General features: G+C 43.0%; 1 protein-coding gene across 1 annotated transcript in view; it reads right to left on the reverse strand.

Annotated features, from left to right (window-relative positions):
- The window catches only part of LOC122804334 (protein farnesyltransferase subunit beta-like), a 968,002-nt gene that overhangs the window by 751,256 nt on the left and 189,043 nt on the right, over positions 1-27,703 (reverse strand). The window contains exon 4 of the mRNA XM_044074139.1: positions 8,786-8,877. Within this exon, the coding sequence (XP_043930074.1) occupies positions 8,786-8,877 (92 nt within the window). The remainder of the gene's footprint in view (positions 1-8,785; positions 8,878-27,703) is intronic.

The following is a 27,703-nucleotide window of genomic DNA, read 5'->3' on the forward strand; positions in this document are numbered from 1 at the left end:
CAGATGATGGTTGAGTCATCTGCGTATTGTATGTGTGTGCCATGTTTAGTGGCAGAGGCTAGATTATTGGTGAAAATAGAGAAGAGTAGGGGTCCAAGAATGGATCCTTGGTGAACCCCTATTGAGACAGGTAGTTGGGGAGATGTGTCATTCTGCCATACAACGGATTGTTGGCGGTCAGACAGGTAACTCTGAAACCAGTTGGTGACTGACTGAGAGAAGGATAGGTTATTGAAGACAGAGATGAGTTATTTGTGTGGGACCATGTTGAATGCTTTAGAGAGGTCTAGGAAAGTAGTAGAGGAGAGATAGCCATTGTTTTTAAGCTGAAGGATAGTGCTAGTAAAGGAGAGTAAGGCAGTGGTGATGCTATGGTTTGGTCGGAAACCATGCTGAGTATTGGAAAGGAGGTTGTCAGTAAGGAGGTAGTCTGAGACCGGAGAGTGTATGCATCTCTCTAGTATTTTGGAGAGTGGAGAGAGAATAGCTATGGGGCAGTAATTGGTTAGTTTTGTGGAGGGGAATTATATGTGACACTTTCAATAGTGTGGGAACGTAACTTTGACAGAGATCAGTTAATCAAGATGGATATTAGGTAGGCTAGAGCATCAGCTGCGATTTGTAGGTATTCACTTGGGAGGTTGTCTGCTGCTAATTTAGTGGGCTTAAGTTTAGTTAAGAGTTTTTTTTTATGTTGGAGGTAGGAACAGGAGAAAAAGAGAAGACAGTGGGAAGATTACTAGTTGAAGATGTGGGTTGGAGTGGAGGGGGGTTGTGTTATCTAGCTAGTGATAGTATGGTTTGTGTGAAGTGTGTTGAATGAGGTAGCAATATTTTCGGAGGAGTGAGGGATGCTAAGAGGAGGGGTACTGACTTTACCTGGGTGGAGGATGGAGTTTATGGAGGCCCAGAATTGTTTGGGGTTGTGTTGGGAGGAGTCTAGGGCAAACTGGTAGTATTGGAATTTGTCCCGTTTTATTAGCTTTTTGACTCTATTGCGTAGTACTAGGAATTTCTGTCTAGTTGAGGGGGTTTTGGTTTTGCGCCAGTTCTCCCCGGCTTTATCCCTATTTTTCATTTCTGACTTAGTGGTTTTCTGTAGCCATGGGGAGGGTTGTGCTTTGGTTCTGGAAAGTCTTATGGGAGCGTGGTAATTAAGGATGCTCAGGAAGGCAGTATTAAAAAATTCAACTGAGTCATCAAGACTGAGGTACTTTAGAGGATGACGGTTACATTCTTTGAGGGATGAGATGAATTTGAGTGGGTTAAAGCTTTGTTTTTTATATATTTGACAGTAGATGACAGGTTTAACTTGGTATAGGTGTTTTTTGAGTAGGAATGTTGGGGAGTGATCACTGAGGCTATTAGATAAGCAACCTGCTATATATGACTGGGGGCTCTTACTGACTAGTATCCAATCCAGGGTAGTATGCTTGTTGGAGTTTTTATTTATCCTGGTTGGTGATTGGACTAAATGGGTGAAGCCATGAAGATTTGGATGATGCGTTGGATGGCTGCCAGAAGAGGATTGCCAGTCAATATTGAAATCACCTAGAATTATAGTTTCTTGGGGGAGATGGTGGGTAGTCCAGCTGAGGAGGTTTTCTAGTGGAGGGATGTTTTGGCCAGGTGGGAAGTAGCATCCAATTATGTTGATGGTTTTATTCTGGTTTATTTTGAGGTTGGTATATATTACTTCTTCACTGCCTATTTGTGGAGCTGATGTTTTTAAGATCTGGATGCTTAGATGCTGTTTAAATATTATAGCTATACCACTTCCTTTCTTGTTTAGCCGGTCTACTCTTAGTATGCCATAACCGGTAGGGAGAATTTGCTCACTGGTAATGTGAAGTTTTAGCCAGGTTTCTATCAGGATGACTATATCTGGGGAGTACAAGTCTATGGTGGCACGGAGTTCATGGACCTTGTTGGCTATACTTCTAATATTTTGGCTTAGTAGAAGGACACTTGGCTTTCTATTGGCTGTGATTTGGGAGAAGTTGTGGTTTCTAGTCTGATTATCAGGAGTGGGGTTGGAGATGGCTGGGCCACGGTTGGGGTGGATGTCGCCTCTTAGGGCTAGTTTTGATATGCATGTGGTTATTAGTTTTCACAGTTTTAGAATGTGTTTGTTTATGCTCTGTGGGTAATAGGTATGGTGGGAGGGTTACTATGTTAAGTTGTAGGGATGCTTTTTGCTTCAGTAATATAGTTGATAGAATACGTGGGGGGGTGCATAGGGATGGTTCTTGAGTTGGTGGGAGGGGAGCTGAGTGAGGGTGAGACATGAGTGGTGGTGTGAGTACAGTGGTAGTGGTTGAGTGGGGAAATGATGGAGTTTTGGTAGGATGTAAGTTATGCAAGGAGGGTGCATGCAGTGAGCATAGGTATGGTATGCTTATACATGTTAGCTGAGGAGGAGGGATAGCAGTGGGAAGATGGAGGAGGTAGTGTTGGGTTTAGTGCTGTGGTTGGCTGTTGCAAAGATGGGAAGAGCTTGCGTGTGTAATAAAGGTAGCACCACTGGGGGCGGGTGGGGAGTGGAGCGGGCAGAGACCCTGTTAGTTGATCTTACGAGGGGGCTGGAAATAATCAGGTAACAGAGTAAACTGATATAAGAACATATGATAGTGAATGTGGAGACTCAGGTAGGTACCCTGTATTTCCACAAACTATCAGTTAAGCTGTGCCCCATTCAAAACAACTTGCCATAAAAGGTCCCTATACAACAGGTTATTTTCCTACCACCTTCCCCTAGCATATTAAGCTACTTTTTCCAAAGCTATGATAAAGAATTTACTACAATTAGAACAAGTCAATATCTAAAAACAGCATTTTTTGAATCCTGATAAAGAATACTATTAAAATGTTTACATATTCTTTTTCTAGACTGTCTTTCCGTTTCCCCAGTATAATGATTTTAGGTACCACCGAATTTTTCTCACCTAGCTAAAGGAATCATGGATACCATGAAACCTAGGCTGCCTATTACGCTGCCACAAACACAGGTTGTCGAATGAGTCTTTGTCGAACTGAAAAGCACGAAAAGGCAAAATAGCGAAGCGGTTTTTCAGCAAATTCTTTCCCTGGGAAAGAATTTGTCTGGCCGCTTTCGCTATTTTGCCTTTTCGGCACTGTAGTACGATCTCGGAGTTTGTATATGTAATATTTATAGTTTTTTTTTTGTTTTTGTTTTGGGACAGTTATTTTTTTTCCCTTGGGAAAAAAAATCACTGTTCTGAGGTTTTGACGTTGTAAGCTTTCGCTTACATGGGGTCGATTATGTGTCGTTCGCTCTTCTGAGCGTGCAATATAATATAGACCCGAAACCTAGTATCTTGAGAAATTCCCTTGCTGAGGCTTTGGTCTGACTGGGAAAATGATATATCTACATATAATCTACTTTTCATCTACATATAATCTACTTTTTCATGTGGAAGAAAAGCTCTTTGAGGAATATAGAAGGCATCCAACAAAAACAACCATGTGCAAAAGAGACAAACAAGACTTTTGGATGTGCTCCTGAAACCTCAGTCTGAGAATGACAGCTCTCTCTCACCTAAGTGAGAGATTCGTAACACTTGGAAAAAAGACTGCAAAATCAAGCAATTTGTCTAAATATGGAAAAACTGGAATATCCTGCTGTCTGCAGTAGGCTACCACTAGAGCTAGACACTTTGTGAATAGCCCTGAAGTTGTAGATAACCCAAAGTGTAATACAAAGAACTGAAAGTGTGATCCAGACACAGAAATCCTTAAAAAGCATTTGAAATCTGGTGCTATGGGAATGTGACAGCCATCCTTTAAATCTAGGATCACTAAAAACTTAAAAGGGGTGCATAACAGGTGACAGGTCATGAAGGGATAACATTTCAAACTTTGGAACTTTCACAGTATTAGAAAAGAAAGATCTAAACTGGCCTCAAAGCAGCTTCTTTCTTTGGTACCAGAAAAATTATGTAATAAAAACCTTTCCCAAGAAGAAGGGACAGCTTCTATCGTCCCCAAGTTAGTAGAAACTGAATGACAGAAAGGAAAAAAGTGGTTTGACCTGGTGAATGAGAAGAAATCCCCTTGAAAAGGAGGAAGACATTCCCACTGCCATCTGTATCTCTGATGAATCACTCTCAGTAACCATCTGTCTGAGGCTACTTAATGCCAAACAAAAAAACGGAGAACTAGATTTTGGAAGAAAATTAAGGGCTTGTCAGGGTGAGAAAGGGAAGAACATTCTATAAATAGTCAGATTTGGACTGTTAATGTTTTTAGGGTGATCCCTCCTTTCTTTCTGGTGCCCCCATTGCTTTTTAAATGTCTGATTGCCAGCAGCTTGCTCTGTCTTGCTTATTTTGCTTTTTATAAAATGGTGCATGAGAACTGTAAAACTCCTGACAAATTTTGAGAAGGAATGCTGAAACATCTGAGAAACTCGCTGAATCAGCTACCCTCTGACATCCTACTTTTTAAAGACCTCTGCAGCAGATGGCACAAACGCAACCTCAGACAATTTATTGTGTGTGTGTGTGATGGGGGGCCCCCCATGCGGCAAGAATTATATAGGACAAAATATCTAAGCATCCATTTTCAAACAGATATGTCCCATACATACAGAATTTTACTGAAAACACAGAGAAGGGTTTGATAGGGCCCTCCTTGGAGATGTAATTAATTGCATGATGTAGTCTGTAAAGGCAGAGCTGGCACTGAATCCTCCTCAGACCCATATGCCAATTAAGACACAAACATGTGCAAGCTTCAACTTTGGTGGGAAAAGAAACCATATGTACCCAGGCCAAAATGAAAAGACAAAAAAAGGCCAAGTATGATCTAAAGGCTTCAGAATAGAGGATGGAGACAGCAGAGGTACAGAAGAAACTGACACTAAAATCTCCCTCTAGGCCTACAATAAAGTTAAGTCCATATGTAACTGCCCTACCTTGTCCTCTCATGACGGACTTCAATTATCAGACCATACCTCTGAATGAATCTTAGACAGCTGATTGAGACAAAGTGGTGAAGGGGCAGCAGACAAATGAAAAGACCGATGGTGGCATGGACAGTACTCATAGGTGTTGTGGTGCATTCCAGCAGAGGTGCTTAGTATTAACTGCAAATAATGTTGGATTATTTCTGCTGCTGGAGGCCCTCCAACACAACTGTGAAGGAACAAACCAAAGAAGCTGCTCTGAACAGCCTGTGGTGGGCTTCCATAACACGTTTTACTTATTTCTTGAAAAAGACTACAGGCTCTTGATACAGCCACTGATATGAATACTGTTACAGGAAAGGAAGCAACTTCCAGACTATGAAAAATACAGCAAACAATCATTCAGCAGACATGGTAGAGCCATAATCCAACTGTCCAGACCAAGCAATGGCAACTTCCAAAGGCAAGACAACAGGAAGGCCTAAAAGGCAAAATTAGTCAGTTATACTGACAGCATTAGTGATGGGTAAAAAAGTTCTGGGCTGGTGAAAATATTCATTTTGACATAATACAGCAAAATTAATAAACTATAGCTGTGTCATACTTACCATAATTGTAGATATTCAAGTAGATCAGTGTTGCAGTACTAAGCCTTGGATCTTCATGCCATGCAGAAGCACACAACTAGTCCGATTTCCAGTGTGTTTTCATCATCCCTAGCAGACAGACATCAAATGGCCAATGTTTGAATAAGGGTATAAGAGGAACATCCGGTGGCTCCACCTTCAAGTCTTTGTAGAGAATGAACAGATGTCTGTTGCCTGAGGACAGCACAGCCCTTCCAGGTGACAAATTTTTTTGAACAGGCATAGGGGAAAGTACCAACTAAGTGCAAGTAGTAAGAGTATGGGATGATGGTAGTTGAGAACTACCCATATGAAATGCCCCCAAGTATGGGAAGAGGCTAGGAGAAGGGTAGGAGGGTGAGTATTTGTCCTGCAACACTGATCTATTCGAACATCTCATCTACAATTATGATAAGTGTGACACAACTGTACTATGCTCTTCGTAGTTAATGATGAAGTACTGATTCTTGGGAGGGGTCCCAATGCTACTAGTTAGGAGGCAGGCTGTCTGTTGGCCCTTGGAAAAGCAAGTTTTGTAGGACAGCAGTTGCAAACCCTGCCCTAGTCTTGGAGGCAATGGCTAAATGATAATGTTTAGTACCGGTGTGGACAAATGTCAGTGTGGCAGCTTCCAGGATAGAAAGGCAGTGGTGGCTGCACCGTGTCTGGTGGAGTTAGCCCTGACAACATGGGTTGGTACTGGTTTACCAAAATGGGCATAATAGATGGTGATGCAGTTTGCTATCCACCTAGAGATAGTCTGTTTGGAAATGGGTCTGCCTTCTTTTCCTTCTGAAAAGTTGAGCTGCTTTGTTAGGGAACTTTGTCCTGTCCAGGTAACATCTGATCTATCAGTGTACATTCAAACAGTTTTCTGCAAAACTATAAAAGATGAACCATCTCCTTTGGTAACCATTGTTCGAAGATTAGAAGCCGAGACATACTGAGTGACCTAAGATCCAAGAGATGTTGATGTCTGAGAGGGCAAAGACGAGTGGAATGCTGCCACTGCAGCCTCCCGAGGGGTCATGCCTGAAAGCTCAGGCTTGGTAGTTGTCAGATCTAGGGGCTACAAAAGCACTGCACCAGGGTCAGTTGACTTAGACACAGCTGGATTGCCACTGTCTGCAGAGTGCTTTTTTTCAGGTTTTCTGTCTTTTCATGGTAGAAAAATGGTGGTTGCAGCAGAAGAAGGTGGAGAAGCAGAAGGTACCGAGTCCAAGGACTCCATGTGTACCATGAAGTCTTCAGCCCTATGATTAAGAGTCTTAACTCTAGACCTAGCAAAATCCTGACAACCAGAAATGTTGTGCTAAGGCCCCAAACAAAACGGATAAAAAGAATGAAAGTCCTTATGCAGGATTTGCTTCCCATGATTGAAGCCATTATTAATTTTTTGTACATTAATCAGAAGAAATTCAGTGGGGTACTTATCTAAAAATGTCTGTTAGAAACTCTAGAGAAAAATGAACAGACTGATGGACTGCAAGTATTTGGTAAATGTAGAAGCACACTGGACTACATGGCTAAAATGAACTGAAGATGGCACCAAACACCCCTTTCATATACTGATGCCTGAATGGCCAAAGAATGTCTGTTGGGTAGGTATGATGAAACAAATTTAGAAAATCAAGATGGCTGCGGGCTTCTGCATGGCAGGAAGAACCAAAGGTCAGTAATGCAACACTGGTTATGAAGAACATATGAAAAAGTTAATGAATTTGTGGCTACTGGGTGTATCAAGTTTACTCGTCTTATCTAACCAATAACGGAGCAGGTGGGTTGATCAAATACTGACACTTAATTCCCACTCAAAATCGGCCAAACAAAGCTTTACATAGTATAAAAAAAAGAACAATTACAAAGAATGCTACATAAACCAAGTGAAATTATGGACATATATGGTAAAACGTATAAACCAAACAATGTCCCACTGTAGGACCTTCAGGTACTTTAAGGACAGTTAACACAACTAACCAAATTATTTAGGACAATTATTAGCTACATAAGAAAGCTGTGTTCACAAAAGCAACCTCTGTGCTGAAGCTACACTATGAGACATTACTGAAAGAGACCTTAATTAAGCCTAAAACCAAGTATTTGGAGAATAATAATCTGCCATCAGTGCTTAGCTTCTTTAATCTTCCAGTAAAAGTTCTTAAGGAAAGTGAAAATATGAAAAACTATTCATCCCAAGACCCAGGCAGTCAGAAGTAAAAAGTAGGGGTCACCTGCCACAGTTTACTAGTCCAGATGCTTCAATAATAATACATTTCCCATGAAACTCACTGTAACATTTGCAGTTTTCCTTTTGTGACAAGTCTAGCACTGCGATTATCGAATAACCCTCGGCAGCTTTTTTACTCTGCAATGCAGAAAGGTCAGTGGGTTATCAGCCGAGGTCATCTGCAAGCTGTGCATTCAAAAATCCTTCTGAATTAAAAGCAATGACATCCACCCTCCAAAACCAGCCAATAACCAATTCACAACATAACACATCCAAAACGAGCTGGTCGGAAGCACCTTGCATAAGGGAGGTGATGTCAGTAGGAGGGAAAAAAATAAAAATCAGTGCTACCAACTCCTGAGGTTTCAAAAACAATTGATATATTGTTCTATCACTATACAGGTGCAAAATATTCAAAAGATTATAACTAAGGTGGTATCCCCCCAAAACATCTCTCAACTGTCCCTAACTTTTATGGATATCCCTAAGTACGGGCTAATATTTGGTACAGTTCCTCCTGAAAATGATTTTTTGACATCAGGTAGTGGATTAGAGGCAACAAATAATGTCAATTATTACAGCTAGACTCCTGAAGATGCAGGTTAATTCAAATGTTTTTTGTTACTGTTCTAGTCAGTAATATAACATTCTAAGGGTGCCCATGATGTGATGCTTTTGTCCCCTACTCTTGATTTTAAGAAGTTTACAGTTATACCCCCCTCCCCCAAAAAATCTGTTTTACAGTAGATAAACTAATTACTTTGAATACTTCTGACAATACAGCAATATTTTTATGTGCTGAAGCATTTTAATTGTCCAGCTTTGGAAAAGAATGAACTGTCCATTACCAATAAGGTTATTTGGAAAGTGACACTTCTGAAAGTTGACTATTGGACAGGAAACTGCCAAAATGGTTTGGTTATACAGTACATTTTTATTTTATGCTTAAACCACAGGGCAATAAATACTCAAGCACTGGTAACACTAAATATGTCAACAGCTTACTTTGATGCTAGAGAGTCCGGGATTGGTTCATCCAGAAGTTCTAGACTGTGCAAAATCCAGTAGCAGAGCCAAGGTCGACTTGCATCCAGACACTAGAATAAAAGCACACATACATTTATTTCTCAACTGTACAGCAATATTAAAGTAGAGACAAAGACAAACATGTGTAAATAGGCTAATAAAAAGGCAAATGAAAGAAAAAAATCCTTAGCAGTATTTTGAATAGACTTGTAACTTCCTGTAAAATCAAGCAAAAACAGCTAAGGTGGCATGACAGCAACATGAACTAGGTCTTAATCCAATGCCATTCCAGGAAGCTAAAGTGCCTAAAACAGAGAAAACTCTTGGAAAGTACCACAAGGTTCCCCTCCTCCATATGCACATTCTGTCCTACATTAGTCTTCCAGTAGTGACAAAAGAATTTTAAAAGTTCAGACTCTCACCTCAAATATAACATCTACACTACTCCCCATATGATTTACCTAGCCGGGGTAGAATGATCAAAGACGTAAGGTACTACAATTTTTGGAAGTATCTAAAAATATTTCCTTCTTTGTATGCGTGTGGGCTAAAATGAGAAATTATGTACCTACTATAACGTTCCATGTTAGTTGTCTTCTTCTCGCCTTCTTTCTTGCTGGATGGGTTCGGAGCCGACCCTCGGCTCCGACTCGGCCTATACTAAAGCTCGAGAGTTATTTATACCGGCTCGAGGCTACCCTATATCCCACAATGCTAGGTGCTAACTACCCAGATCTCGTTTGATAGCTGAAACCATAGCAGTTCTGATCTCCAAAATAAGGAGAAGAGGAAACCTCACTCGTAAGTCACCTAGACCTATAGCTACCAGTAAGGACAGCCAAGGGGGCCAATACTGAGGCAGGAAGAAGATCCCCAAGGATCCTTAGGTCTGTCCAGGCTAGGGGGATGGGGGGTGGGACGCAAGAAAGAAGGCGAGAAGAAGACAACTAACATTGAACGTTATGGTAGGTACATAACTTCTCAATGTTAAGTTGTCAATCTCGTCTTCATTCTTGCTGGATGGGACCGCGTCCCTAGCACCTTCACCCTGGGTGGCTCATCGGAACAGACTCTTGAGAACGGTGGAACCAAAATTAACCTGGCTTCGGGAGGCCATGTCTAATTTGTAATGAGAGATAAAGGTATGAGGAAAGGCCCAAGTGGCTGCCGCACAAATGGAATCTATTGGTAATCTAGCCTGAAAAGCTATTGACGTGGCTAATGCTCTAGTTGAGTGAGCCCTGGGCCTTGACGGTAGCTTTTGGCGTCTGAAGTCATACATGAAAGTAATCACAGAGGCCAGCCATCTAGAAAGGGTTACTTTGGAAACTGGAAGGACTTTCTTCCCTGCCGCATGAGATAGGAAGAGCTGCTCAGATTTCCTAGCTTGCTTGGTTCTATCCAGATAGTAACGGAGCTGACGATGAACATCCAGAAAATGCAGCTTTTGTTCTGCTCTGTTGGAGTAGTTGGGGAAGAAAACTGGGAGATCGATAGTCTGGTTTAGATTCGCCTCAGAAGAAACCTTGGGTAAAAAGGACAAGTTGGTCCTGAGGGACACTCTGTCTTTATGGAAAACTAGATAAGGTGGACGAATACAAAGGGCATGAAGTTCTGATACTCTTCTTGCAGATGTTATGGCGACTAGAAAAAGAGTCTTCCAAGAGAGCAATTTCACGGAGCAGGAAGCCGCAGGTTCAAAGGGGGGAAGAATCAAGGAAGTTAGAACCAAATTTAAGTCCCACTGCGGTGGGGGGTCCCTAATTGGGGGCTTAAGCAAAAAGATACCTTTAAGGAAGGTTTTACAAAGCTTATGGGACACGATACTGTAGTCCAAAAAGCCTACATGAAAGTTCGAAATAGCCGCTAACTGTACTCTGATGGTGGAGGAAGAAGACCCTGAGTGAAACAGCTCGGCTAGAAAGTCTAGGACTGATTGGATAGGGGCAGTAAAAGGATCTATATTTCTAGCTTCTGCCCAGAAGGAAAAACGCTTCCACTTGCTGGCATAAATCCTTCTGGTAGATGACTTTAGGGAAGCTAGAAGTATGTCACGCACAGAATGAGAAATAAGGGGAAGCTTGGCTATGGTTGGAATTGGAGCAACCAAGCTGTGAGGTTGAGAGATTGGAGGGAGTGGTGCAGCTGTCCCGACTGATGGGTCAAGAGATCTGGCACTGGGTCCAGATGCCAGGGCTTCCCCAAGAGGTAATGATGCAGGAACGGAAACCATATCTGTCGAGGCCAGTAAGGGGCAATGATGATCATGGTGGCTCTCATGGCGGTAGCTTTCTGAATCAATTGAGTGATTAATGGAAAGGGGGCAAAGGCATACAAAAGTCCCTGGGGCCAATCGTGGACTAGAGCGTCTCTGGGGAGTGGCCGGGAAGAGAGTGAAGAAGTCAAGGCACTTGCTGTTTTGAGGTGTTGCAAAAAGATCGCAGCAAGGTCGACCCCATTTCTGAAAAATTTTTTCCACTACTGCTTGTTTGAGAGACCACTCATGTGGCATGAAAATGGCTCTGCTCAACCTGTCCGCTATGATGTTGGACTTCCCGGGGATGTGTGTTGCTATCAGAAACCGCTGAGAGGAGATCGCCCACTGCCAAAGTCTGAGTGCCTCTCGACATAAGGGATAGGACTTGGTTCCGCCCTGCTTGTTGATGTACCACACTACGGACATATTGTCCGTCTGAACTGCAATAGTCCCGATGGGAAGAGAGTCCTGAAGGGCTTGCAACGCTAAAAGTACTGCTCTCATCTCCAAGACATTTATGTGCAGGTGGCACTCGAAAGGTTGCCATGTGCCCTGGACCGTCCTGCCCTGAAAATGCCCCCCCACCCCACCTGATCAGGGAGGCATCCGTTGTCACCGTGGCGACCGGGGGAGAAGGAACAAATGGTCTGCCCTGAATGACTTGAGGGGAGACCATCCACCAAGAAAGGTGTTTCTTGCAAGACAGGGTTATTAAAATGTTGTGTGACATTGGAAGCTGTTGAAAGGACCACTGGGAAAAAAGCATCCACTGAAGGACCCGCATATGAAAGCGAGCTAGGGGAAGTAGTGTAATGGCTGCCGCCATGAGACCTAATACCTTCAGGACAAACCTGGCCTGGATTTTGTTGTTCTGAAGAAGGATATGAACATGCCTGTGAATATCTAGAACTCTTTGCTCGGTTAGTTTTGCGGAGAGCCGGACTGTGTCCAAGGTGGCGCCTACGAAGGCAATAGACTGACAAGGCGACAAGACAGACTTTTCGAAATTTATGGAGATACCTAGCCCTTTGCAAGTATGAATGGTGTAATCTCTGGAGAGGAGAAGCTGACGCCTGGTGGTGGCAGTGAGGAGCCAGTCGTCTAGATATGGAAACACCTGGAATCCTTGACACCTCAGATGAGCCGTAACCGCTGCCATGCATTTGGTGAACACTCGGGGGGCTGTAGTGAGACCAAAGGGCAGGGCTCTGAACTGATAGTGACTGGCTCCCAGCCAGAAGCGGAGAAACCTCCTGGAGCGCCTGTGCATCTTGATGTGGTAGTACGCATCCTGAAGGTCTACTGAGCACATCCAATCGTCCTGACCCAGAAAGGGTAGAATGGACTGTAGCGTTACCATCCGGAACTTCGTTCTTCTTACAGACTTGTTTAGTCTGCTGAGATCCAATACTGGTCTCCAGTCCCCTGTCTTTTTTGGTACCAAAAAGAACATGGAGTAGATTCCGGATCCTTGTTGGTCTACTGGGACTGGCTGGATGGCCCTTTTTGTTAGCAGTTTTGATATTTCTAGTACTGCTTGTTCCCTTAGACTGGATGGAACGTCTGGGAGGGGTCCTTTTGGCTGAGTGGGGGTGTGGATAAAAGGAATTTTGTAACCCTTGGATATAATCGACTGTATCCATTTGTCTTGGGTGAGTGAAAGCCAGGCTTCTGGGTACAGTGATAACCTTCCCCCGACTGCCTCCGAAGGTGGACAGTCGGGCAGCTTCTCAGGGAGGCTGGAAGGGTTTGTCAGAAAGAGACTCTCTGCTACCCTGATTTTGTGGACCTCCTCTGCCCCTAGGGCAGCGTCTGTTATTGTCCCCCCCCCCCTGCCTCTAGAGGGGAACTGACCTCTTGCGTCAGGCGCGACCTCTTGTGGTTTACGGAACCACATTTTCCCACCCTTCTGACCCTTAGGGTATGGTCTAGACGGGGTGGAAAAATGGACTCCCACGGCAGAGAGAGTCTTGCCTTCTTGCTCACATCGGGTCAAAGTATCATTCACCTCAGGTCCAAACAAAGCTGAACCGTCAAAGGGGGAGTTAGTGAAGGACGCCTTAAAGAGGTCTGCAAAGTTACAAAGCTGCATCCAGGCGTGATGCCGTAAGGCCACGCCTGTGCCTGCAGCCCTACTCGCCCCATCGGCTGCATAGGAAATAAGCCACATGGAGGAGTTGACAATGGAATTCAGGGTTACCAGCTGGGAGATTATTTTGTCCAGAGACCCCGCAGCTGTTGGATCCTGTAAGACCTCACCCATTTCTTTGAGCATGTCTCTTTGAAGGCGGGTGAAGTGGCACAGATAATTCAGCGACCACATGACAAAGGTCGCTGAAGAAAACATCCGCTTGCCGTACCTATCCATAGTCCTAGACTCCTTGTTAGGAGGATGGACAGGTACTGAAGGATCGGCCAGTTCCTTCTTAGTGGCCGTAGCCACCACCATGGCGTCAACCGGGACACCCTTGGCTAAAAACTGTTTGTCCAAAGGGGCTGTTATGAATTTTGAAGGCCTCCGTGGGGTAGGTTCCATCGTATCAGGGGCTGTCCATGCCTTCCGCGCCACTTCCATGAGGGGGTCAAAGGGCAGAGACACCCAGAAGGCGGAAGGGCGAGAGCCAAACGCCTCTAGGTAAACCGACTCGTCCTCGGAAGGATTAAGGGTAGATCAGTTCCCCCTCTGCTTCAGGATCTCAAGGATGTCTGAAAAGGAGACATCCTCAGAGGGGGACCGTGGGGACCCTTCCGACTCATCCAAGTCGGTATCCGATGTAATGGACTCAGGGGAGTCCACATGCTTCCTCTTACATTTCCTCTTCCGAGGGGGATCCCCTGATGGATCAGGGGAAACCTCGGAAGAGGAGGATATTCCCAATGGGGAAACCTGAGGCATTGGATCTCTATGGTCAGGAATGAGAGGGTGGGTAGAGACCGCAGCAGGCACTACAGAGGGAGGAGCTGAGGGAGCCAACCGTGGAGCAGGCACAGGGGCCAGCACGCTCCTCATGACTTCGAAGGCGCCCCTATCAAGCAGGGTAGAAGGTCCCCACTCCGAAGAGATAAGGACCCCTCCCGGCACCGAGAGGGATGGCTCCCAAGCCGATGTCAGGGCCGAACTTACCAGCGCCGAAGCTCCGAGAGGGAGAACGGGGTCGGACAAGGGTCCGATGCCACTCGCCCCCTCGGAGCCGACGAGGAAGTCCATGCGCCCGGATCCCTCCAAGGATGAAACCATGGAAGAGACCAGAGTCGACGACGGAGCCGAAAGGTGAGGTATTGGCTCCGACGTGTCGACGGCCATGGCTCCCACAAGCTCCGGCTCCGAACTCGGAGGAAAAGTCAGAGGAGGAATCGAAGATGGGGTGGGAATAGCCACTGTCTGTTGAGAAGGGCTATGGAGCATCTGGGCTAGTGCCTGAGACTTAAGAAGTCTACTAACCACCCTCTCGAGGTCATGGTCCAAGAGCCTGGATGACCTAGAGGAATGGGTTTGATGGCTCCGCTCCGAGAGTACGCGAGACCTCAGAGCCGAGTGAACAGATTCCAAGGACGGAGACCTGGACCGTTTACGGCTAGCAGATGGCGCCGACACCACTATCGGCGCCGACTGAGTCCTAGAATCATCGGCTCCGGCTCGAGCCGACGTAGAAGACTGAATTTGAGAAACGTCGACTCCAGCCACAGCCGATGAGGAAGACTGTGTCTTGGAAACATCGGCTTCAGTCGGAGCCGATGTAGCAGCAGTCAGAGCACCACCAGTCGAAGGCTCTGAACACGGAGCCGACGGCTTAGATGGCTTCGAAGGCTTCCCCGACGATGACTTGGTCGGGGAACCTTCAGGCTTTAATAAGCCCCTCAAAATTAACTTATTTCTGCGTTCCTGCAGGACTCTTGGACTGAACGCATGACAGACAGAACAAGAGTCCTGCAGGTACAGAGGGCCCAGGCAATAAACACAAGAAGTGTGACCGTCTGTCAGCGACATTTTCTGACAGCACGAGTCACACTTCTTGAAGCCTGAGACCCTGGTGTCTTTAGACATCCTAAAAAGTACAAAAAATATACACACACACACACACACACACACACACACACACACACACACACACACACACACACACACACACACACACCCTTTTAACCTGAGCTAAGTCAGTCACACAACAATTCAAACTGACAAATTAAAGAAAGAGGAATAGGCCCAAAGGCCTAACCTTCTAAAGAAGGGGTAGGATTAAGGGATTAAAAGGGGACCGGAAGGGAGATTAGCTATGAAGGGAAGCTAAGGGGATGGTCGCTAACAAAAAACTAACTGAAAATCTGACTAAAAGGGAGAAATTCAAGAATTATGAAATCTAACCTGCAGAGCCGGTAATAAACGCACCTCGCAGCTGTAAGCGGCAAACGAGATCTGGGTAGTTAGCGCCTAGCATTGTGGGATATAGGGTAGCCTCGAGCCGGTATAAATAGCTCTCGAGCTTTAGTATAGGCCGAGTCGGAGACGAGGGTCGGCTCTGAACCCATCCAGCAAGAATGAAGGCGAGATTGACAACTTAACATTATGCAATGCTGGAATTTAGAAACAGCGTGAACACCACTGCTGTCAGAGTTCTGTTACCCGTTCCAAGCATTGCTGTTACTGGATGTTCTTCTCCTGGCTTCCACCACAAGAAACTACCCTTCCTCCTTTGTAAATTGGTGAGAGAGCCCTGGTCACTCAATCCCATGCTCACAGCCAGTACCCCTCAACAAACAAAGGCAGGGGTCAGAGTGGCAGCTTTCAGAGGAATCACAAAAACTGAAAAGTTAGAAATTACAGAATCAGAAGATCATCAACATTTATCCACACTTTTAGAGCACACCAAACTGCCTTAGGAATAATAATAGTTCTCAGTTCATCCAGCAGAATCCTCAATATGTTCACAAACAAGCACAGAGAATCTCTCATCTCCAGCCTTAGCTGGGGTCGGCCCTACTGCCCATTTCAAGAAGGGCATGCCCAAAACACTCCTTACTAGAAGTGACCAGGAGGCAAACTGAGTTATCAGACTTCCTCATCTGAACTCCTCTTCAGAGCTTATCAGGCCACTAAGCGTCTCACTATCATGCAGACCAAGTAGACCAACTCTTAAAAAATAAAATTCTACTTGCTTGCTGACTGTGATCTCATCCTTACAATCACTGGTCAAAGCACATGACCATAAGTGAGGACAGGGACACATATTACCTGGTAAATGGGAAGCTTCATCTTCTCATCCATTTTCACGACCATAAAAAAAGGATGGGAACATACACCAACTGGTTATACTGTTCTTATATCACCGTTATAATCTAATACAATGTCTGTGGATTGCCACCACTGAACCACATTGTGGTCTGTGTCTGAATCCCTTCTATCTTCACTCATAACTAAGGTCCCAAGACACATGAATTCCTCCACATGACAGCGCTGCCCATCACTTAATGTCATGGGGAAACGATGACCATCTGATTTGGAGGTGCCAATTTTCATCCCACCCATGTCATACTCCATAGTGAGATCAGAGTTATTTGTGGCCAAGAGGGCAACAGCAGTTTCAAACATTGATACAATGTTCATATTTTGAAACTGGGGGCTTTGCAAACCTTGGCTTCCCCCTAAAATCCTGGGGATCACATAATGGATGACAGACTACACACACACGTAGCATAATTCTGCATCTATCCCGAACCAATAAAGACTTGATGCTAAGAATGTAAACAACTCTTAATCCAAAAGCTAAATGAAATGCAGCATCATCATGCTGTAGCATCCCTTTGAAGATATTCTGTGGGGGGGGGGGGGGGGGGTTAACAAAACATGCAGACCACACTAGCAAACTCCCACTACCCCTCTAATATCTCTACATGGACAAAGCTGGTCAGGACAGACTCCGTTCTGCTCCTCCTGAATCATAGGCTCAAGCGCCGCAGTTCTCCTTCCTGCATCCTGACACAAACTTTCCTAAGGAAACTGAAAAACATGATCCCTTTAGAATTGGGAGACAGCCTCCACTTCCTTTTCTAAAAACGGCAGCCACCTTTTCAGTCTTCCAGCTCACAGGAAGCTTCTACACAATACTGAAAAGGTGCACTAACCAGGACACCCCACAACACTATCCAGCACTTTCACTATTTCCAGACTGATTTAAGGTTATGTACCTGCCATAAAAGACAGACCTTGAATGACAGTTCATCACTGTCATTATCAGGAATAAGACAGACACGATTTAGGCTGGATATGGAAATCTTCCCAGGCTATCCAACTGCACCTTTATCCATTATCTTCTTAGCCTAAGGATCCCATCTCCAGATCTCGCAGGCCCATGTTGATCAGGGGCTCTATTACACTGCAAACAGCTAAACCTGTATACAGACAGCTATTGACACTGCAAAGATCTGCTAGGTCCAAGTTGGGGGGTGGTGATTACCACTCCAGATCTAACATTACAGTTAGTACACATCTTTCATATATCTTCACCAATCAGGACGTAGTCCCAATCTATGCCCATGGGTGGATCCAAAGGGAGAATGTTTTCAATAATACTGGCATCAAAGGATAACATAGATCTGGGGATCACATTCACATTAGAAATACAGTCAATAACTATGCATTCATTTGCTCGACATAGGCTACCCACTTCTGCAATCTGTCTTGCTACCTGCAGTACATACTGCATTCTTGATTGTAATTTATCCTTTAATTTTTATTTCTTAATTTATATTTCTGTAAATGTATTTCAATTTGTTTGCGTTTTTATCTGCTGTGGGGGAATTCTCCCCTTGTAATTACTTAGCTGATACTTTAAAATGTTTATGTGGAGCCTTTCTCCCCAGTATTTAATCTTTTGCTGGGCTTCTCTCCTCTTGTACATAATTATTCGTCAACTACTGTTTACGATTTTCAATCTGTTGTGGAGCTTTTCTCCCCTGGCCTCTGGTGAAAATGGACCACTGGCTCAATAGGACTTCCTCAGTTATCAAAAGACAAATAACTAAATAAATAAAATTACAGTGCCTTGCAAAAGTATGTGATCATGCCCCCATAGCTACTATACAAATAACCCAAGGACTGATTCTCAAAGAAATCTCTAGAAACAGCCATGGCCCTGATCAAATGAGCTCTAAACAAAGTAATTAGGGCTCCACTGCTTTTTGTATCAAAATAATTTAAAAGTCATTTAGATAAAGTTCACTTTGAATCTTTGTATACCAGATTTTTGGCAAAAAAGACAGGCATCAGTCTCTTCTGCTCGCCTTTATTCCTTCTACCCAGAGTCTGAGCTGCTGATGAACATTCATGCAGTAAAAAAAAAAAGGATAGTCCCTCTTGTTAAAACAATTTGTGAATAATACTGGAAAATTAACTGCCTGAATGAAATCTGTCACTGCTGCAACTTTTGACATAAGGGCTGGATCTGTTCTCATGCATACTGTCTTTGTAGAACACATGATATGGAAGATGTACAGAAAAAAACTTGAAGTTTATATATTCTTCAGATGGAAGTGGCAACCACCAAGAAGAGAGCTTTCCAATAAATAAGTGCAAGTTCAGCAGTTGTAAGTTGGCTAAAATGGGTGTTGAGCCAGGATAGCTAATACAAAGTATAAATTTCATGGAGGGATGGGATCCTTGACTGGTGGATAGAGAAAAAAGTACCTTTGAGGAAAGTTTAGCAGACCTTTAGAGATGCAAGAGATCACTGATGGCTTCTAAAAATCTGAAATGGCTGAGATGGATCTTGACGAAACAGTACTTTGAGCTACAGTCAAAAATTTCAGATAAGTACTCCAAAACAGCTCCCCATTGAAATGTTACACTCAAAATGCCAAGTACAGACATGTCAGGGAAAAAAAAAAGACCAAAAACATAGGAGAAGAGCGAATCTCGATGATCAGGCTTCTCCTAAAAACTTCTTTTTTGGTGGGGAGCAATCAACTCATGCACCCCCACACACCCCAATATGCAGACTCCAAGATAAGATCATCATACCTCAGAGAAAAGGGAACATTCCGAGAAATGGCATCTCAGACTTAGTATATGCAAGTCCAATTTTTCGGCCTTTCAGTCTCTGTATTTTGGGACTCAATCTAATGTGTCTCGACATTTCAAATGGTTACCTCCAAAACAGAATGAATCACAGCATTGAAAAAAAAAAGGAAACCCCAGGGGCATTTCTGTACAGCTACATCTCTCAGAAGACTTCCTGAAGGCGGAATAAGAGAAAAGTTGTCACTGCATCTGTCACTGGATGTGGGAGCAAACAGGACACGCCAAGGTTTCTGGCAACGACAAAAAGTTCTAGATACAGACTGACTGACAGACTACTCGTGAGTAATAAACGAGCAGTAGCTGTTCCAGTCTGCTAATGAGTTGGCTTGTCCCAAGATATAGCTGGCTAAAAGAAAATGAATGGCGGCCTATTTAATTGTTGCGGCCTGCTGACAGAGGACAGGAAATGGGCATCCTCTTGTTTATTTTAACACCGCACTACCGCTATATTGTTGGATTGCATGGCAGTAACACCTGCAAGGTTAGAAAGATTGCCCTCATTTCTAGAGTAATGATATGCATGGCGGTCTCTATGTCCATGTCCCCTTGATGGCCAGCTATTGGCAACATTCTTCCATCTTAAAGCAGAATCAATTGTGGTGTTCTTTACAGATGGGGTATAGGGTTAAAGAGGTTCTCCAGAGAAAAGTTGGACTTCTGAGGTGGTCCTTGCACTTCTACTACCTTGGTGGGGAAGTCTAGAGGATCCATCAACTGATTCCATTGTTACAAAGTCTCCACTATAATACGTGCATAAAACATGCACAGGTTAATATTTAAAGGTTGCCATGAGCAGAACTGGATCATGGTCAAATTGGGCCCAAGGCTGGGTAATGGATCGGCCACACACACAAACACACACACACACACACACACATGCAAGCCGCCTCACCCCCCCCCCCCGCCATTCCAGTGTCCCATTACTTGGGAATTTCTCCCCAGTTACCATAAACACTGTTCAAACCTGTCAGTGTGCACAATATTTTCTTATTTATTTCTACAATATTTACAGATATTTAAATTTAATAAAAAACTTACATTTTATATTTTATAGCACAAATACTGATAAATATTTGCTAAACAATACAATACAGTCTTACAACAAAACAGACTTTGGCATTAATGGTAATTTTTTCTACCCTTGAAATTCACATTCATTGAAACCCATATTCAAAGAAAATGCATCTGGCCAGTGGCAGATTAAGTTTATCTTTGGGCTGTTTTCAAACCACAGGCCCCTTGCACACATTTTTAGGACAAAGCATACATGGATGTGTTTCTTGAGTCACCTTCCTGACTGTATTAAATTATATTCCTTGTATCCATCGCTTGTTAGAGTGTATTTTAAATTTGTAGTTTTGAACATTTTTCCAGTACGCAATGAAACAAAAAGTATGAACAAATAATGAAAAAACTGCACATTTCGGAATGTTTCAATCATAAAAGGCCACTCAAACTTCTGTCATTATAGTCCACTAATATCAGTCAATATGCACAATCTCTGTAAAAGTAAAAGTCATCTGAATAATTCCACAGTAAAGAGATCTGTAACTAATGAAGAGGCTGCTGCTAGTAAACAACCTTATATTTCAGTATTTATTTCTACAAATTCAGTGCCTGTTGCCCTTGAAGAATAAATTGCCTATGTTACATTGTGTTATATTGAAAATAAAAAGGTAAGCTGGTAAAACTGCAATAGGGAACGGATGGTAAACTGACATGTTCATATTTACTACACATCTCATCCAAAAGGGGACACACTCTGGACTGCAGCACCCCTACCCCCCCATTAAACTACAACAAAGTATCAGTAATGCAACTGCATGGTGTGGGAGTAGAATCAACATACTTCTGCATCAAAAGCAAGTATATAACCTGTTGTGCTACTAACACTGCTTTCAAATTCCATAGCACAAACAGTGATGACCATTTGCTAAACAAAACTACACACTGAAAACAAACTTTGCACTAGCATTAGTAAACTTCTCATCTCTTGAAGCTCACAGTTCCTTGAAAATGCACTGAAGCTCATGTTTTTGAGCAGTCTGGTAACTAGAGTAGAAGATTCAGGCTCTTGTCTCTTGTATCAAACATACAGGGTTTGAGCCTTAGCAAATTAACTTACCTGCCATCCCTAACTAGGACATTTTGTACACACAGACAGAACCCTTACCGAATGTTCATCTGTGCTTTATTCCGCGGACAGAAGGAGCAGCAGCCAATAAATCTGTTTAAATTCCACACGTGGAAACAAATAAATGAGCAGCAGCGTGTATGTGCACGGATGCACAGATGCAGAAGACATTCTTGAAGAATGAACACCCTTAAAGATATGTAATTTATTTATTTACTTTGTAATTAAAAATATCCAAAGACAGAAATAGAACTAATAGGTAATCCACTGAAGGCTTTGAAAATTTTCACTGTGGGAGTTGCCAGAAGTGGAAAAACCTTGGTCTCCTGCAGTCTGAGGTGAATTGCAACTTTGTCATGCATTCTGTTGACATCCTGGGGGATAAAGTGAAACCAAGTGAGGGATCAGAAATGAAAGACTGTCCCCAGTGTGTAAGCAAAGAAATCTCATTGATTTATTTCACTTGTTACTTTGATGTGAAGATATGCAGCTCAGATGTCCAAAGATCAAATCAAATCTAATTTCTTTCTTGCAGACTTGCAAGGATGGATCACACTTTGGTCATGGAAAGCGTTTCTTCTATAACAAATTTATATAGTCTGCTCAGTTTAAAAAAGGGGTCCAAGATACAGAAATCTTTTGAAACCAAAAGTAACCTGCGGATCTAGCAGGACCTCTTGGATTGCTTTATTTACAGTAGGTTTAAAAACCTCTTTTCTTGCTGCAGCCTTCTGATTGGATGGGCTATCTGGAAGGGAGAGGAACTATGATCGGTGAAAGGAAAGGAAAGGAAAAAAATGCTGCATAAAACTGCCCTTTCTCACTTGTCCCATGTGATGAGCATCTAAGCTATATGGAGGGAAAAGCTACTACAAACTGCCTTCAGAGTAGAACAGCTGGGTAAGCCCTGCTCCTTCTCTGCAAACTACAAAATCCCTGATCCGTCTGCTGAGTCTGTCCACTCAATGTTTGTGGCAGTTTTAAAAGTTGCTGTTGGCCATACATGCATCACATCAGGGGAGGTCTACATTATACTTTGCAAAATGTCCACTGTGGAGCTTGAAGTTTAACCCTCAACAGCTCTGATTTGTGCAGTTTCTTCACTTTTTTTCTTACTGTTTGTCTGAAAAGTAGTGGTGATTTAATGAAGTTGGCCTTTCTGTCCTTGGAAACTCTTGTTATACACAGCCAGACAGAGCATCTCAGGGCTATTCCAGTGCCAGCTACCCTAGCTGAACCATCTACAGCATTGTGGGCAAGGCATATTGTTTGAAAATGCGCAAGCTCAAAACTAAGATGATATTTTATTTTAGGGATCCACATATGGCAACCCATCTAGAGTCTTGGATGCTTCCTTTGAACAAGTCTCTCAAAACCTGAGCGTGTATGTCATATACTTTACTACTCTCAAGGTGAAGATACAGAGCAAGTAAACCCATTTCGTACAGCACTATACCATCTGCGAATCCATGACGGAGGAAAAAACAACTAGGATTGGAGGTATAAAAGAATTCTTGGGTACAGCTACAGCATCACAGAGTTAACCTCAAGAGTACAAACTATAACTTCCCAGTTTAGAACTAGAGGACCTTATTCAGCCTCTTTTATACAAGAAGAACTACATCTGGGTTGCTCCAAGCAGAATCTGTCACAAACCAAACCATCTGGTTAAGTGGAAGAGAACCAACCATGAACACAACTTAGGCCACAGGATGGCAATTCCAATATGACATTGGATATGGAGGGGTAACCAAGGCCCATCTTAATGTAATCCCACTCATTTCAAAAACTTCCCCAAACTTGGAGTTATTTGGGGAAATGATGGTGATAGCATCAGATCCTTATTCAAGTCCAGGCTGGAAGTCCACCCAACTGCTTGCAATTGAACTTGGATGTTCTCAGGGTTGATAATATGGTAGACTCTGAAAGGAGGAAGAATCTCTAGGGTTACAAAGTTATAACAACTGGAGTCAGCCTGCCAGTAAGTGGTACCCAAGATGTTAGGATCACATGTGTCACCAGTGACATTTATCTTCCCTAAGAATGACACAGAGTATGAGGACAAATGTCAGGGCAGACACGTGATCCTAAGGATGACAGCTATACCAGAAAGAGGACTATACAGAGTACCCTAACTGTCAGGGTCAGCACTGCCAGTCTTGTCAAGCTGATGAGCCAAACATTAAGGGGGTCAAAGGCTAAGACGGCCTCAACAGAAAGGGTCAAAGCTTTTATTGGCAATGATGCCACCACTGAGGTTATCTATGCTGGCCTCCTGAAGACTCAACCTGGGGAAAGAATGACCAACCCAAAGGGTAGTTATATGTGCTACCTCAGATTCAGACTTCACACTTGACGCAGACATGGAGAGAACTCCTGGCAAAGAGAAGATCACAGTCAAAATGCTCAGAGGTCATGGTAGTACTAACATCAAGGTTATAGAGGCTCAGGGCAGCTATCCTGAACTAGATACCACTACTGACCTCAAAGTATCCATCAACATGGAAATCTTGAGGATGAATTTTTCCCCTACATTTGCATTTTCTAAACTGTTTAGATTCTTTGGACTTCCTTTTTTTTTTCTCCATGGTAAGTTAATGGCAAGGAAGCTGCCCGAGAGCTACTCAATGAAAATGGCAACAAAACTCCCCCCCCCCCACACACACACACACACAAACCCACTCAACTACAAATATCACAGGTAATACAAATCAAATTCTAACCCACGTAACAAACATACACAAATATGACAACAAACAGAAAAGGCAACAGCAACTATGAAAAATGACACCAGAATCGTGATGAGGGGAAAACTGTAGCAAAGCAAAGCAAAACTGCTCTGAAAACAATGAGAAAAACAAACTGGCCTTGTTCACTGTAAACACATCCAGAATACACTGGAAGCTACTTAATAACAAGACAAATGTTTAAGAACATCAGAGGCTTCAGAAAAATGAAACACAGCCTGCAGCTTCTCTCTCTAACAATGCAATACTTTGCACGGAATCAGAGGTAAACAGGAAGAACGTTGATAGCTTGTGAAAGTGGTCATCCTCAAGGTGAGTCCTGACAGTCTTAGGCCTTGACAGGGATAAGAATGACTCTACAAATCTCCGATAAATATATACATCAATGATCTATTCCTTGTACAAACAACAGAGAGAAAAAAAAGTACGGCCGGAATGGACATTAACTATAACTACTGAAATATTGGGAAGGAACGATGCATTCCAATGGTGCTATGAGGGGAATATGAGCAAAAGGAAATGGATAAATGGTCACAAATATCCCCAGTATGACAGCAGTGGCTTTGGCAAAGAAATATGGTGACCCAAGTACAGGATGTTTGAAAAACAGGCATCATTTCAAACTAAAAGCATGCCGCGGTTATAGCACACTATCTTACTGTGGAAGGCCAAGCCAAAAATCACATGCAGAAAGTCACAGTTTCTGGCTGATTGGTTCAGTGCAACTACAGAGGGTCAAATGCAATGAAGGGGGTCCTCATATCCCTCATGCCGAACAAAGAATTCAGGGTTACCCTTTGAAAACATACCTCCCAAACTTTGGGGATTTTTTAGGCTGACGTAGGCCAAATATCTGAGACGTAAAAGCATTTGTTTGATTACCTCAGCGTGCTCCCTAACATTCAAGCACCCAGGTGTGCATGCTCACTTGCCCATACATACAAACAAAATCTTCAAGATGTTTTAGTGCACTACTTCATCTGCAACAGACAGTTTTGAACATGTCCGCTTCATATGTACAGTAACAAGTCATTCATATAACAGAAACATTTCATTAATGCTGTTTTCTCAACCGTCAGTTACCTAGTTAAATACAAATCTATGACAGAGTAGATTCATCTCTTTTAGGAAAATGCAATATTTAAGTTGTTTTGTCTCATGAGGTGATGTGAAATAAAGCCCCCCCCCCCCCAATTGTAAAAATGTAAGAGTTATTCAGGGCTGCGGTGTCAGTCACTGTAAAAAGGCAGCACTTGTACAGCTAACCTGGCTGACAGAACACTGTCAAGTCTATGACAATTATCAGAGTGTGTGCTACTAGTAAAGGGAGTGAGTCTGTGCATATGTGTATTACGTACATATGGAGAAAGAAAGTACATCTTGAGATGCTATATTCTAGCAGATTAATCAAAGGGTCTACATTAGAACATCGAACATTTAACAGTTCGAATCACTATAGGTCGACCTTTAGTGATTGAACTGTTAAAACATCGAATGTTCAAGCCCCCTGCATCCTCCACACCATCTGTTACTTAAATATACCAACTCCGAGACTGCACTACATTGAAGTAAATGGAAATCTCCGTTTACTTGTTCAATGTTCGATAGTTTTGCCACACTCCTGTTGAAAATGTCAGATTCGACATTGTCGCCTTTCGAGAATCTAATACAGACCCGAAACAAAAAGCTCCAATAAAAGCTTCCACAGTTATTTGATAAATCAGTAAACAGTAAAAAGTATACTATGACTGTGCATTTTTTTTTACTTTAATAAGAAAAAAGGTAACCTTAAATAATACCACCATAGGCATAAAATAAGTAACAGAGTAAACTACAAAAGCAGTTTAAAAATTACAGTGATACACTGAGATGAGCTGTGTGTGATTCAGAAGAAATCATGCATTGTGAACAGCACAGGACAGAAAACAAGGAGGCTATTCCTGTACCGAAAATAGCTCAAGGGCTCACTAAAAGTTATGCAAAACATTTGGAAAGGGAAGAACCACCTCAGCTCATTCTCTGATATCCAAGTGCTGCTGCATATGAAGAGCAGCATGTGCTTGCGGTTTGAAGGGGACAGAATGGAGAATACTGTTCATGCATCGCTCAAGGTTCCATGCTACCAGCTGTACGCGGGACTGGAATTGACAGGGAGAGGGAGCAAGCAAGCACAAGTTCCTAAAAATATGGCCCAATAAGCAATAGCAGTTATGGTCCACCAACAAAACTAAGGAAGAGATCCGCCACTGTCAACTACTGAAGATCCAACAGTGAGGCTTAGCTGACATCCATGCAATCAACTTCACAACAAAATGTGGTCACAAACTACAATCAGTTGAAATTATATAGTCACCACTTGAGGCTCAGCACAAATTCTGAGCTGCCAAATGCATGGCAGAATGACAAGTTATTAAACAGTTGAAGTAATCCAAGACTGGAATTCTGTAGAAGTGCCGACCACAGCAAATCTGAGAGAGTACCACAATGAGATTGGCTGATGACACATCCTGGCAAATGGCACAGAGGTGTGCTGCTGCGAGCAGTTAATGAGCTGCTTCCTGTAACTCACGGTTTGATTCCTTCAGCCTCTATTTGTCTAATGTCTGACTATTCATCAAGTCACTTAAAGACACCTCTAAGGCAATTAAACAACTATGCTAGGTTCTGGATGTCTAGTAAGCAATTATGAAAGTCTGGACATAGTACACCCCTCACTGGCAAACCTTTGCCATTTACAGAAGGTAGACAGTACCATGACAATATGCTACTTTCAAAACAGTGTTGAGTCAACTCTGAAATGGCTGACTCAGTGACTCAAAAATAACCTCCAAGTGTTGCAGTCTGATTAGTAAACTGACTATGCTGTAGTGAGGGTGGAGCTGCAATAGAGAAGATGATTCTTCTCTATGGTGCACATAAAATATGTTGTGTATAATGGGATGTTTTATTTAATTATGTGGTGTACTGTACTTCAAAAACATGGCTCTCTGAATGTGTTCAACACACAAAATTGGTTCATAGGTATGTACTAGGCTATCGGCCCTTATTGTCCTGTGCCACTGTTGAGCAGAGCCACAGAGGTGATCCCTGGGGTGAATTACCTATTTCCCATCCAATCATCAAGATTTTTCTTGAAGAGTGCTAATGAGGAGCTTTGTTTGATATAGATAGGTAGTTTATTTCAGAGTAAGGGAAGTCTCTGGGACAGGAATCTATCCCTCCGGCATGTTCTGTTTAATTTGGTGACAAGGTTTAGGTCCCTAGGGCATGTAGCTCAGAGGAATTGGGATTTCTTTAAGTGGAGCATGTCCAACAGCTTTGGGTTTGACATGGCTTTGTATGTTAGGCAGAGATCACCTCTGAGTAGGCTATGCAACATCACTTACTTCTGAAGGAGCAGCTCTCAAATACTTGTCCTAGACCCACTTCAACAGATAATTAAATACATAAGCTCAAACAAAAAACATAATTCAGTAAATCAACACATGCAGTATTAATTCTCAAAGGTGACCACCTGCAAACCTTGATTCGACTCTCATGCCTGCTTCTTGCACATTGTGCAACATTCAAGCCTCAACCAATTAAAGCTTCTGGGTTAACACCTTTAAAAGATGATGCAGAGAGTAATCCTAAATGTACTGAAACCAGAGACTTCCGACTCCACAAAATAAGTTTCTACTTTTTT

The sequence above is a fragment of the Protopterus annectens genome, chromosome 6.part0, assembly GCF_019279795.1.
Source record: "Protopterus annectens isolate FY-2018-M chromosome 6.part0, PAN1.0, whole genome shotgun sequence".
NCBI lineage: Eukaryota > Metazoa > Chordata > Ceratodontiformes > Protopteridae > Protopterus > Protopterus annectens.